A 14870-nucleotide genomic window follows, 5' to 3' on the forward strand; every position below is an offset into this window, starting at 1 on the left:
ATGTGCCACTTTATTTTTAGGTGTACAGTTCAGTGACATTAAGTACATTCACACTGTTGTGCAACCATTACCCCCATCCGTTTCCAAAATGTTTCCATCATCCTAAACTGAAACTGTACTCATTAAACACTAATTCCCTATTTTCCCCTCCTCCAGCCCCTGGTAACCACTCTTCTACTTTCTGTCTTTATGAATTTGACTATTTTAGGTGCCTCCTCTAAGTGAGATCATACATTTGTCCTTTTGTGTCTGGCTTATTTCACTTAGCATAATGTCTTCAAGGTCCATCCATGTTGTAGCATGTGTCAGAATTCCCTTCGTTTTTAAGGCTGAAAATTACTCCATTGTATGTACAAACCACAATTTGTTCATCCATTCATCTCTTGATGGATATTTGGGTTGTTTACACTTTTTGGCTACTGTGACTAATGCTGCTATGAACGTGGGTGTACAAATATCTCTTTGAGCCCCTGCTTTCAGTTCTTTGGGGTATGTACCCAGAAGTGGAATGATGGATCATACAATAATTCTGTTTTGAGGAACTACACTACTGTTTTCTATTGCGGCTGCACAACGTTAGATCCCTACCAGCAACGCACAAAGGTCCCTTGCCGATACTTGTTGTTTTCTGCTGTTTTGATAATAGCCACCCTAATGGGTGTGGATTTATCTTCTTTTAAAATATAGATGACCATGATGGGAGAGGCCCAGGGTGGGGAATTTGGAGGCCCATTCCTAAGTGTGCTCTGAAGGGAGAGAGCTGGGGGGCCTAAGGCCCTAGGTTTGGAGGGCACTCAGAGGGAGGAGAGCCGGGAAGAGGGGTACCGAGACCACGCCTCACTGAGCTCACAGCGTGGGCTCAGGCCTGGCTTGAAGAGAGGCCTCACGATGGGAGAACTGAAACCCAGGCTTCCCAGGAGGAGGTTTTGTTTGCGTGGATCCACTCTTGGGCTCTTGTCCCTGAGGGAAGAGGTTTCTAACTTGGGCTTCTCTTTCTCTATGTTGCTCCCCAGTGTGATAATGCAAAAGGGTTGAAAGCTTTCTACGACGCAATAAAATATGGACCGAACCACTTAATGGTGTTTGGAGGAGTCTGTCCATCTGTCACGTCCATCATCGCAGAGTCCCTCCAAGGCTGGAATCTGGTACAGGTAAGGTCCGGGCCACTGTTGGTTGGGGAACTGTCTTTGGCCACCAGTCTTTCTCAGGAATGGTTCCTTGCCCAATATCGTTCCTAAGTTGCTCAGTTCAGGCCTCCCCTACTCTTTCCTGAATGATTACACAGCCTTCCACTGCCCCCACCTCCTGGCCTGATCCTCTGGCCTGGCCTGGCCAACACAGTGGGTGTCTAATGGCTAGCCCCAACACCAGCACTGTGTGTTTGGAATATGTCAGTGACTCCCTAATCCAACTTTCAGGGCCATCAACGCCCATCTAGTCTTCCTGTCCAATCTTATCTCCTATCCCTGCCACTCATTCCATGCCTCGGCCCCTCTTAAACAACCCACCTTTCCCCAAGTACACCCTAGACCGTCAGGCCTCAGAGCCCTGCTCTTACTATTTCCTTGACCAGATGATCCAGAGCTCCCTCCCCCACTGAAATTATTTTGTCCACTAAGACTGTCTTTCTCCTTGGTTAAGCCTCTCCTGGAGCTTCTGGCTGTTATTCACTCTTTACACTGGCAAATGTTATATGCTGTCAGATGTTCCACCAGTGAGTGTATGGTCTGATGTAGGTGAAACTTACCAGTGCTAGCCGTTCCTTGGAATGCAAGAGATAAGTGTAGAAAGATGAGAACCCAGGATGAGTTGTGGCTCAGGAACGTGTTTTACTTCTTTGCTTCATCCATCCATCCATCAATCCATCATCCATCCATTATCCACCATCCATTCATCCATCCAATAAATATAATGCAACTTAGTATGTGCCTGGAATTTGGGTAGACACTGGGGATATAGTGCTGAACAGGACAGATGTGGCCCCTCCCTGTTCAGAGTTTACATTTTAGGAGGGAGGCAGACAGTAAGCAAATAAACAATTAAGTAATGGTACTAAGAGCATAGTATGTATGTCGGGCTTACAACATACCAGACACTCCTCTGAGTGCATATTTTCATTAACTCATTTACTCCTTATAACTGCTCTATGATGTCAGTATTATCATCCCATTTTATAGATAAGGAGACCAAGGCACACAGAGGCTAAGTAACTTGCCCAAGGACCCTCAGCTCATAGGTAATAGAGCCAGGATTTAAACTCAGGCAGTCGTGCCCTTGAGATAAGATTGTGGTAAGCAAATGGCTAGGGTAGAGGTAAATAAAATGATGGGATAAACAGTGGCTGCCTCGAGGCAGTCAGGAAAGGCCTCTCAGCGGAGGTGACAGTTGAGCTCAGACCTGAAGGGTGAGAAGAAGTTGGTTGGATGAAGAGTATTCTGCTTCAGAATGAAATAGAAAATGCAGACAGCCTGTGTTGGGAATGAACTTGGCTTGTTCAGGGAACAGAAAAGAGGGCAGTGGGGCTGGAGCATGGTGGGTGGGGAGTCAGGGTGGTGAGAATGAGAACGAAGGAGTGGGCGGGAGCCAGACCACAGAGGGATCTGCTTTCATTCTGCTCACACTGACTGGCGTCCTCTCTGCGTCCAGCCCTGTGTATGTGGGGTGCTGGGGGTAGAGCCCCAAGCTTGTGGCCCAAAGGGGAGGTGGGAGGCAGCCATGGCAGAGCTATGATAAGGGAAGAGTAGAGTCCCAGGGGAGAGTCACCCTCTCAGCCCTGGGCTCAGGAAAGCTTCTCAGGGGAGGTGGCGCGGAGCTGGCTGCAGAGGAGGAGAGGGCGTTGGACAGCTGGAGACGTGGAGGAGAGCACTGCTGGCAGAGGAAACTGGGTGTGCAAAAGCGGGAGGTGGGAAGGAGTGTGGGCTTGGGGAGCAGTGAGTCATTCACTGTGGCCGGAGCAGGCCACGCTGAGGGTGGGCGGATGCACTGGTGGATGAGGCCAGAAAAGCAGCTCAGCGTGCTTTGGTGCAAACCTCACCATGTAGCTGGGAACCATCACAGCTCAGTGTGCCACGGGAGCCTGGCTTCCAACCCTGCAGTGCCCACAAACAGCCATGAGACCTTGGTGGAGTCATGTACCTTCTGTGCTCTTGAGATTTCTCCCCTGAGTACTGAGGAGCATGCTAGACTCCTGCTGGTCAGGGCCAGGCCCTGCCTCTCTGAGCTTCAGCCTTCCGTCTGTAAAAGCAAGTTAATAAGAGGATTGACCTCATAGGGCTGCGGTGTGGGCTGAATTATTAAACAGGGGTAAGAACTGTGCCCTGGTGTGTCCTAAGCACTAAGTGTTCTTCATTTCATTGCTGTTGACACCTCTGCCCTGCCTCCTTCTACTCCCTGAGTTGAATACCTCCTTGAATACCCCAACTACTTAGTATTCCTCATCTTTCCTGAAACACCATTCCTACCACCTGAAACATCCCATTCTCCTCAGAACCTGTATGCCAAGTCCTACCCATTCTCAGAGACCCAGCTGAAATGCTGCTTCTTCCAGGAAGCCTTTCCTTATTGCGCTATCTAAAGTAGCCTCTCTAGAAAATCTTTCTCTCCCTTACCCCTGTTTACTTCTAGCAGAGCATGTATACAGCCCACCCACCCCCCAAGCCCCTCTGCCTTTCCCTGTCCTAGGGCTTTGCAGGTGTGGGGACATATTTAGTTGGGCTATGAACTCCTTGAGAACAGAAACCAGACCTGAGTTACTCCTGTTTTTCCTGGTGCCTAACACTTCACAGACCTTATTAGATGTCTGTTGAATGGTCAAAGGGATGGAAGGAGGAAGGAAGAGAGGGAGGGTTGGAAGGGTCTGCAGACGGACATTTTGCCCAGACAGGAGAGACCACGCTCCCTGTAAAATCCCCACCCAGAGAAGAATCCAAGCAGCTTCTTGACCTTCTCACAGCCTCACTTGGAACTGTCTGCCCCTTAGAATTCTCTGGTTGTTGCAGGGCAAGCACCGTGTTGCAGACTCCTAGCTTGACAGCTAGAGCTCCCCTACCTCAGCATGCGCAAGAGGGCCTCCAGCCTAAAGGATTTGACAAGACAGGAAACTTGGGTTATGAGATGGGGTTGTATTATTTATCTGCTGTGTAACAAATCATCTCAAAATCTAGTGGATTAAAACAACAGTAATCATTTATTACTCCATTATTTTTGTGAGTCAGGAATTCAGACCCACAGACTAGCTTGTGTCTACTCCAAGAGGTTTGAGGTCCAGCTGGAAGATTTGGTGACTGGGGCTGGCATCATGTGAAGGCTTGCTTGCAGCTGGAGGGTCTGCTCCCAACATGGCCCCCTCACTGGCTGGCAAATTGGGGCTTCTGCATGGGGGCCTCTCTATAGGGCTGCTAGAAGGTCCTCATGGCATGGCAGCTGGCTTCCCCCAAAGCGAGTCATCTAGGAGACCAAAGTAGAGGTGGCAAAGTTTTTTAGGATCTATCTTCAGAATTTGCATATCATTATTTCTGCCATATTCTGTTGATCACAGATTTAACTCTTATTTAGTGAGGGAGAGGACTACACACGCTATAGCAGGAGGCGAAGATCACTAGGGACCATCTTGGAGGCTGGCTTCCACAGGAAAGAGAAATTCTGGGAGCAAATCAGGAGCTCAGGTTGCCCAGCAAGGGAGACTAGATGCTGAGTTCCTTCTCTGTTTTGCTGAACTCCTACTCATCCTTCAAAACCCTGGATAGGTATTGCTTCCTCTGATACCTTTCCTGATCCCTTTCCTTCTGTGCCTCCCATACCCAATCCCCAAAGTGAATTAATTGTTTCCTCCTAAACAACACTTTCTCAATGGGGGATCATCTCCCTCAAGGGGGTGAAAATTCATTCTTGTGGGAAGGGGGCAAAAAAATCTCAGTTTTTTTATGTTTAAAGCACAGATATACATATGGTGCATATACAGATATATAGTATATCTGTGGTATTACAATTTCATGAGTGGGATGGGATTAGGAAAAGATGCTTAAAGGTTTCTTAGGAGAGTGATAGTGAAAAGAAGATTGAGGAACATGCGTGGTTCTACATCACTTCTGTATTGCATATGGTGTTCCATTATTAAATGAATTACATTCTGTGGAGAATAGTTTATACTATATCTGGGTGTTCCCTACTATACTGTAAGCTTCTTGGGGGTGGGGACTCTCATTTTCTTCGTCTCCTAGTTGCCAGTGCCTCGCACACGGCCTAGTACCCAGTAGGTCCTCACTGAATGCTAAACTGAACTAAGTGCAGGGAATAGGCTGGGGAGCCTGAAACCCTCCATGGCAGAGTTTCTCATTAGGTGGACTTGACAATGGGGAGGCCAAGGACTTGGGAGAAAAATGCAGATCCTCAGCCTTCACCTCCGAAGAATCCCTCTGTATTGTCGAAAGGCTCTTGGGATGATTCCCATGCTCAGCCCACCACTGCCCTAGGCATCTGCTACCAGACACTGGGGCAGATGAGGGACACTGAGGGGCTAAGAACTGGACAGTGCCTAGAAATTTGGAGAGTTCTGGGGACCTGAGTCACAGGGTGAGCCCAGGAGAACATGCTTCTCCCAGCCTGAGAAGTCAAGCAGGGGGGATGTAGGAACAAAGATGTAGGTCCTGATGGAGTGTAGCCCTGGAGAATTTCTGCCTCCCCCAACTCTCGGGAAACACAGCCCCACTTGCTATGGACAGAGGCTGGGGACTTCCCGTCCGCTCCCCACCTCCTGGAGGCTGAGCTTGTTTGAAGAGATGGTAGAGGACTGGGTGAGTGTGTCCGTTGTCGCCCAAGGGATTTGATCAATCCCTTAACTTATTCAAAACCGGGCTCTGAAACAGAGTCTCACAAATGGGAAAATGCATATAATTTGTGTAATTGAAAAGGAGCTCTGACTACCCTTTGGAGGAACAATGCTTGCTGGACAGAGACAGCCTGGAATGTGTAATCAGTTGTTTCTGTCTCCTGGTGCCACAAAAATAGGGATTTGCACCGCAAAGGGGTGAAAATTCACCCTGGTGCTAAAATCAGTTAAATTTAACTTTTGCCTTTTGCTGGGCTTCTTGATTCATGGTTGCTGCATCGAGAGGCTAATATTGTTTAAGTCGTGATGTGAGTCACTGGGAGCGTCAGCTCCTCCAGCTAGACTTGAGGACCTTCATGGAGTCCAAGGCGTGTGGTGCAGCTCTGTCCCTGTCCTCCTGTCAGACCCCACCCAGGGTGGTGCTCAGATCTGGGCCTCACACTGGGAGAGACCCATCAGGGCATACCCTGGGAGGGATCTGGGGAGGGGTGGGTTCTGGCTGTTGGAGAGCTGAGCATGTTCAGACTGGAGAAGCTGCAGGGCACTGGGGAGGAGGGAGAAATCTTAGCCTCCAAAGCCGCATGGCTCTTTGAGAGATTTTGCTGTGTCTCTGAGATGTAGGTGGGGAGATGCAGGAGCAAGGCTGAAGTTAGAGGGGAGCAGGGCCCTCCACTCCCTGCAAGCAAGCCTCTGCTGCTGGAGGCATCCTGCATGGAGCAGGCTGTCTGGATGTAAAGTAGTGAGTTCCCACTGCTGGAGGTTCCCCGAACATTCTAGTCTCATCCAGCCCTACTGTTGGGGAGATTTAATACATAGAGTAGGCATACACCAGGTCGCTGGCTCTCACACGATATGGTGTGCCAAGGATGTGCTTATGTTAATGCAAATTCCCAGGCTCCCTGCTGAGCAGGTGTAGGTTAAGGGATTCATCAAATCCTTCAAGGACTGTGGACCCCACTCCTCAACACCGCTGCCATTGTAGTACCAGCAGCTCAGGTGATGTGGATGCATTTGGTTCCTGGGAACTTGCTAGGCCAGGTGATCTCAAAGTTGCGCTCGCCTCCCAGACATCAGGACTCTGATGAGTGCTCCTGGTCCACAGAAATTGAACTCCCACAGCCCCTGTTGGAAAGAGAACACGGTGGAGGCAGCAGGGGATGCCGTTGGGGCAGACATCCCCAGGACGAAGCCCACAGCCCGGGGTGTGGCAAGGGCGGGCTCCATCTCGCTCCTCTCTTTGCCACCCACCTGCTCCCTCATGCCACCAGTCACTTATGGGCTGTTCCTTCTGCCTGTGGTCTCTCCACCTGGCAGGACTGTGCTCATTCTTCCGGGTGCAGTTTGCCTGCCCCTTCCTCTGTGCAGCTTCTCATTCCTTGCCCTGTGCTCCCTCACCTGCGTAGCCCTCCCATGGCGTCTGCTGCCTTGTGCCTGTGCCCACCCGGCCTTGAGCTGCCCGAGGGTGGGGCCTGGTGCAGTCCTAGCTCAGATGCTCAGCAGTACCTGGGCGTGTTTGCTGACAGAGAATTGGATGCCTACCTTCTAGGCCTCAGGCTCGTCCCTAGTAAGGGCAGATCATCAGAGCCTGTCAGAGGGACCCGAGGGCTTTCCAAATGCAGCTCGTTGGTAAAAGGATGTGAAGGGGCACCTGAAATGATCTCTGGCTTGGCCTCAGCCCACATCTTCCATCCCTGGCCCTGATGCTTTTTAACTAGTATGCTTCCTTTGAAAATATTTTCAGACCCCCTCAGAATCCTTTCCTCAGAGATCTGAAGGGAGCTGGCTTCTGACCCTGCCTTGCACATTTTTGGAGAAGTTCTACAAACCTCCCACCAGCATGGTCTGTCCTCTTGAAAGCACGGAGCCTGGGAATAAGCAAGAGGATTTGGTGCTGGGTGGGGAAGATGCCGGCAGGGGAGCTTGAACAAAGATGGAGGCAAAACCAGCAGAGGTACAAGAGATGCAGCCAGAGGAGGTTCACACCCTGAAACCAGCACAAAACTCCTTCCTTCTTGGGAGTGAGATGATAGTTGCCTCAGCTAGCCGACAGAAATAGTCTTGCTGATGAAAATAAAGTCAGATTTCTGAAGGGATAAAGGGCTGCTCGCAGGAAAACGCAAACACTGTTTCGTCAAGAACTGTATCCCGCAGAGCCTGTCCTTTAAAAGGCAGCCACAGAAGATTATTAAATTGTAGATGCATTTCTCCTGGCACCGTCCCAAGCCTCCCCCAGCAGCCCACCCTGCCTCCTGGCCTGCCTTGGCACTCCCTCGAGGACCTTCCTGGGTAGGAACATTTCAGTTTGTGTGATGGGGCTGTCTCCTTGGTGAAGCTCGCTCGAGGGAGTGGAAGTGAGGAGGGCATGTGGACAGGAGAACCTTGACTCAGTATAAGTGTTGGCACAGTTAGGACTTGATTTCTGAAAAATCTAAGTCATGCTTGGTTTTGACATTTAAAAAAGCGAATCCGTGAAAACCCTCAAATCAAGCCCTTTGCTATTTACTGAATTCCAGCATAGCTCTAAACTGTCGGAGGATGCCATTTCCATTATAGGAACAGAAATTTTGTCATCTGACTTGATTTCCTCATGTGATTATCTTATTAAAGCTGTAGATTGCCTGAGAAATCAAAAGATTGTTTCTTACTTAGCTGTGGTTTGTGGAATTTGAGGTAGATTCATAGAAAGGCATAGGGTCTTAGCAGTCATGGGGTCCAGGCTCCCTGTTGTACAGACTGGGAAGCACAGGCCCAAAGTGGGTAGGATCTTACCCAAGTCCTCACAGTAACACAAAAGCTGGGTCCACAGCTCACTCTCCAGTGCTTTGTAATTACACCATGGTCTTATTTTACCTTTCTCAGCCTCACTTTTCTCTTGTGTAAAATGGGAATAGCAAATTAGCCTTATATGTTTTGTGCAGCTGTGAGAATCAGTGAAGGCTTTTCCTTTTTTAAGTGAAAGCACCTTTATAGACTACAAAACAGTAGCTGCTGTTACAATGTTATAATGTGTTACAATGCCGAGGACTCTCCCCAAGAGCAGACCTCTGATTATAGCCCCTGTTTTGCATCAACAGCCAAGGTTATTTACTCTGGCACTGCAGACCCTGAAATTTAAGGGGGCCCTTTCAGGGGATTCTTCAGCAAGACACTCAAAGTGCACACAACATCCGCTTCTCAGCCCCCAAGAGTCAAAATCCAGCAGACCAGAATTCTACCACTGCTCAGCTCATGTGGCTACCACGCCCTTGGCACGGAGTGAGTGACAGAGACTGTGGACTTGCTCGAAAACCACTTAGGAGCAATGTGATTAGGTGCAGTTGGAAACTTTGCTGCTGCTGCTGCTGCTGTGCTGCTCTCTAAGAAAGAATGGAGGCCAATAATCCAGGGTGGGTTGGAGCCATTTCTTGGCGCTGGTCTCCAGAGGGGCCATTTAGCACATTAATAATCTATGAGATGCTTCCACCTTCTGGATGCATTTTAAAAAAAAAAGGGTGGGGGAGGAGAAAGAGAAGAAATATTAAAGACATGCACTATGCGCCAAGTGGAGGGGGTGGGGGCGACCCTGAGGGCTGGAGACTCTGGATGGGCCTTCCTGGCCGTGACGTTGGATGCCTGGTGCAGTGAAGTAAGGCTCTGTGAGCAGGTTGGAGTGTCATACAGGAGGAGAGGGAAGGTCAGTAGCTATTAGTTTGCATACAGATGGGTGGGAAGAAGTATGAGCCCTCAACAGGGATCCTGGCAGAACCCATTGATCTTCTGTGGGGAAAGGAAAGTGTTCTGTTCATTCATGCTCATATTTATTTATTCGTTCCTTTATTCAACAAACGCAGTGCCTACTGTATACTCTCCCAGGCCATTACAAATTCCACTGCCCAAAGCTGCCACCCCAGAACAGGTGGATAGGGCAGAAGGGCAGTTGGGCACAGTACCCAGAACTGAGGCCTGGAATCTAGAAGCTCTGGGTGATTGTCCCTCCTATGTCTCTCACTGACAGCAGGCTTGGGCAAGTCAGCAAGCTCCTGGAGCCTCACTGAACTCAACTGTAAAATGGGCTAACTAAATCTGCCCTCTTTCTGGGGCCATCGAGAGCATCAGATAGAACAGGGAAGGTGGAGCAGGTGATGGCCCTTTTCAGACTGCAGCTCCCTGCAGATTAAGGTTCATATTACCATTACTGATGCTTTTGGCATCTGAGATGCCAGCCAGGCCCTGGGCAGGGAACTCCTTGAAAAATTATGTCTCCATTTGTCTCTAGATTCAAAGTTTTGTGGATGAAATGAACTATCACAGACTGTGAAGGTGATTCAGAACAGTAAAATTAAAACAGAGAACCTGCAGGAGAGGCCACATAAGCCCAAGGCATCTGTGAGAGATGCGCATGCTCTTTTCTGGCTGAGTTTTCACAGAAGCAGAGGCAAAGAAGGGCACGATGCTATCGAGTGCATGGCAGTTCCCAATCTATTCCTGCCAAGGACCCAACCCATATCTTTCCTGTCCATCTGGTAAAAGATTCAATTCAAGGTCCTGACCCCCATTTTTAATTCAAAACCATGGTATCTAAAGTAATATCAGTTCCCAGCGTGTAACTCCAATGGCCTCATTGTTGATGCGTCTTTCACCGTCTGGAAATATGTTGGGTGTAAATAATTCATTCTAAATAAATAAATTACTCTCACTACTTACGGTACAGCTGATGCTGCTAGGAAGCAGCACAACCACAGATTATGTTGAGTCGAGTCTGGAATTACAAGTTGAATCTGGAAAGAACTGGAAAGGGAATCAGAAAAGCAAGTCCCTCTAGGAGGACAAGTGTGTAAAATGGGTATAATACCAACCTGATGGGGTGGAGATAAAAAATATGGAGCAGGAAACGTGGACAGGAAAGGCTCAGGCAAATGGGGACGAGCTGGTCACCTTCACCAGGCCCTGCCCTACTTCTGGCAGCCTGGCCTCTGAGTGTTTTCTCAGTGCTCTAGGTGATTCTGATGCACAGCAGTGGGTGAGAATCCCTGCCTAGAGTGATGGGCCACCCTCACGTAGAGACTGGATGGCTCCTGGTGGGGATGTTCAGAGGGGATTCAGGCACCAGATGAGGGGCTGGACTAGGCGGTGTTTCCTACATGCATCTGATGGTAGGACTTATCCGGTGGGGCAGAGTTGGGGCGGGGTACTGGTTTCCTGGTTAAAAGCCAGATGTCCAGGTTCGCTGATCAGCCTCTCCGGGGAAGAAGCCTGGGAAGCTGATTTTAAACAAGGGCCTTGGATAGTTCTTATCATCTAGGAAATACTGGTCTAGAGATTCTCTGAAGCAGTGTGGTCCACTGGCCACAGCAGCACTGGGAGCATGTCAGGAATGCAGGCACCCAGGCTCCACCCCAGACCTCCTCACCCTGACTCTGAACTTTAACAAGATCCTGAGTTGATTCTTGACAGTCTAAGGTACCTGTCACCCAGGATTACATGGAGTTTGTGAAGGGCAGCCAGGTGTGTCAGCTGAGTGGGAAGGGTTTTGAGGCTAAGTGTTCAGACTCTAGTTGGCTTAGAGGAGTGATCTACTGATTCAGCCCCAGGATCCACTTTTGGAGTGTCAGAGTGAAAATGCAGGTGCAGTCAGTGTTCTCAACACCTGCAGTCAGCATCATGGACCACAGGGGCTCTTGTCAAACTGTGGTGCTCCAGCCTCAGGGTGACAGGCTGACCTGGGAGTCTCTTTCAGCCAACAAGGCCCCCAATCCCATAGTGGCCAGGAGTGCAGAGGGAACCTGTGGCTCCAAATAAGGAACAAAGGAAAGGGCACTGGGTCAACATGAGGATACCTGGTTTCCCATCCTGGCCCTGCCATCTTCAGATGGGTGACCTTACATAAACCATCTCCCCTCACTGGAGCCTGAGCATCCAACTGTCTGCTTTCCTCCCAGGACTGTGGTGACACTCGTGTGAGGCAGGGCTTGGGGTGCTTGGTGGCTGCTGGGCAGGTGCTCTGGGACAAAAGCACAGGGTTTGTGTCACGGTATGGCATTAACCGCCGCATCCTTGTCCTGTTTGATGAGGTGGTCTTGTGCCCATTTGTACAGATGAGGAAACGGAAGCCCAGAGGGGCTGACGTGCTTGGTCAACTTGTATTACTGATGATGCCGGTGTTTTTCTTGGGCTTGTGGTCAGATGGGCTGGGGTTCCCATCCAGGCTCTGGCGCTTGTTAGCTGATGGCCTTGGGCAGATTACTCTCCCACTCTTAGCTCTTCACTTGTGACATGGCAGTGGCATCGTACTGACCCTAGTTGGTTGCGAGATGACCTGAGATGATGCCCGCAGTTCCTCACCCATACTCACACTCCTTCAAGGACCTGGGCACCCACGTGGCCTCCTGATCTACCTCTCCAGGTAGAGAACCCTCCATTCTAAGGTGAAGGAACTGACCCCAAAGAGGTGAAGCAGCCTGCATAAGGTCACGCCGTGAGTAGTGGCAGAGCTGCGGTGCAACATTCTGTCCAGTTCCCCTCTAGTCCCACGTGCTAAGGGATGGAACCTGCTCTCTGCAGCTCTGGGGCCTTTGCCGATGCTGTGCCCACTGCCTAATGCCCTCTCTGTTTCTCCTCTGCACCTGACAGAGTCCTCTGTATTTTCTGATATTTAGTTCAAGTGCCACCTCCTCGAAACCTCCCTAATCTTCCCCAACCCTGCCCCCCGATGCAGGAGGTCCCTGGCCCTCCCTTTGCCTTTCCTTCACTTATTTCATCTCTGCCCTTTCTTCAGTATATTGCACTTCTCTGATGAGGTTTCACCGTTACCCACTGCACCGTGAACTCCGTCAGGACAATCTTGGCCCGTCTGAGCCTTGGCTGTGCCTCAAGGGCCTTGCACAGGACCTGGCACTGAATAGGTGCTCAGAAAGCATGAATGAACACATCTGGGTGGCACGTTACAAAACCAATTCGTAGTACTACTGGCCTACATTTCTATGGCCTTGACCATGGGGCAGGCACAATTCTAAACACTGTGCATAAGTGAACTCATTTCCTCTACACACCAACCCTATAGATGGATACCACTCTCCTCATTTCGCAGATAAAGAAATGGAGGAACAGAAAGATTGGGTGTCTTGCCAAGGGTGTGCAGGAATGAAGTGGTTCTGGAGTCCATGCTGGCATTCACTAGGTGCACTGACTCTCACAACCTCATCCAGTCCTCGGGGCAACACTGTGTCACCCTAGTGAGGCAGAATAAGGAAAATGAGGTGCAAAGAGCAAGACTTGCCCTGCTTCCTGCTGTGAGCAGACCTCAGGGTGTAGGAGTGGGGGCTCCAGAGGCCACAGAGACTCCCTCCAAGTCTCTGGGGCCCTTCCTTAGCCCACCTTGCCTGTCAGCAGGTGATGACCCAGGCTGGCATGAGCCTCTCTGTGCAGACTTGTGTTCTCCCTGTAAATCATTTATCTCTCTCTCTCTCTGTCACACACACACACACACACACACACACACACACACACTTTTAAACTTATTACTCATCCAGTAACTTGTTGTATATAAAAAATGAATGATTCCTTTGAACTCAGAAAATAGATGGACTGGTTGTTGTGAAAATCAATAACATGCTAAGTATTTCAAGCATATAGTACTTAGAGTTCTGCTCTAGGTGGTTTTGTAATGAATGGCTTGATTTTTTTTTTAATAGAGCATAGCCTACTTTTGTTTTGAATTATACAGAAGGCTTTTGCTTTGAATCGGTTTACTAAGAAGATTAAATAATTGATTATTTCCATGATGCCGAGATTGAGCCTTATACAGTAGGAAGCGCTCAACTTGAGAAAAACAGTCTGAGGTCAGATGACTATTTAGACATTATGCCCAAATGCAGATATAAGCATAATTTTCTCAAACTTCCCCCAAGTCTCCCACACAAGCTGTTACATGGCACTGCCCTAGTTACTTCTAAGATGGCATGTTGACTTTGCATGCCAACCAGAAAACGGCTCCCTTCTCGTCCTGGGTGTCTTCTGAAACTCCATGCCCCTTGCCAGAGTAATGGTTACATAGACCCTCAGCACAGCAAAGCAGCTCCGGCCCAACTCTGCACCCACACGAGCAAAATGGGATCTTTGCTCAGTTCTCAGTTTCAACACCGCTTCTCTGGGAAGCCTTTCCAGCCAGATCACTACCTCCAGTAGACACATCCATGGCACCTGTCTCTCCCTGCCCTGCAGCAGCATCAAGGTTTCAACTCCCAATTCAGTGTCCAGCTTGGCTGAGAGTCGTCAGCTCCCTCTGTGAGAGTAAGACCACATCTCCTTTGCTGGCAGCTGGAATCCCAGAGCCAGGCATGTGGCCTGGAATATAGGAGAACCTCCAGGAATCCTTGTTTTGTTTTTGTTTTGGGGTTCCTTCTTTCTCCAGATCTCACTTTTAGGTAAGTAACATGAATCCGTGGATCTTTAAAAGTATATCAAATGGATTGTATTCCAGTCAGTTTGCAGACATTATTTTTTAATGCATACGTTAAAGCAGCTTTTGCTGCTCTACTTATGTTTCTGCCTTTCCTCCAAGTTTTCTGTCAGTTTTTTATTTTGAAAAATTTCAAACCCACCAAAAAAGTTAAAAGAAAGTATCATGAGCATCATATACCCTTTACCTAGATTCACTAGTTTGCGTTTTACCATTTGTGCATTTCCCTCTCCCTCTCTCTCCCCTGGCCGACCCCGCCACCACACATGCTTATTTTTTGTTAAAGCATGTGACAATATTTCACAGATGCAATGACACTTCATCCCTAAATATGTCAGCATGAATCTCCTAAGAACAATTATATTCTCTTACATAATCGTAGTATAATTATCACATCTAAAAAACTAACAGTGATACAATATTACCTAATATATGGTCCAAATTCAGATTTCCCCAGTTGTCACCAAAATGTCCCTTTTGCCATTTATTTATAGGGATGGGTAAGAAGGGATCAAGTGTCCAACCAAGAGCATGCATTATATTTGTTGTCATGTGCTTAATCTCCCTTAACCTAGAATATCCCTCCTACTTTTTTTTGGGGGTGGG

General features: G+C 48.9%; 1 protein-coding gene across 2 annotated transcripts in view; it reads left to right on the top strand.

Moving 5' to 3' along the window:
• The window catches only part of GABBR2 (gamma-aminobutyric acid type B receptor subunit 2), a 364042-nt gene that overhangs the window by 117514 nt on the left and 231658 nt on the right, over nucleotides 1-14870 (top strand). For both annotated transcript variants that reach the window (XM_057724616.1, XM_057724617.1), the window contains exon 2: nucleotides 1014-1151. In XM_057724616.1, coding sequence (XP_057580599.1) covers nucleotides 1014-1151 — 138 coding nt within the window. The remainder of the gene's footprint in view (nucleotides 1-1013; nucleotides 1152-14870) is intronic.

The sequence above is a fragment of the Hippopotamus amphibius genome, chromosome 2, assembly GCF_030028045.1.
Source record: "Hippopotamus amphibius kiboko isolate mHipAmp2 chromosome 2, mHipAmp2.hap2, whole genome shotgun sequence".
Lineage (NCBI taxonomy): Eukaryota > Metazoa > Chordata > Mammalia > Artiodactyla > Hippopotamidae > Hippopotamus > Hippopotamus amphibius.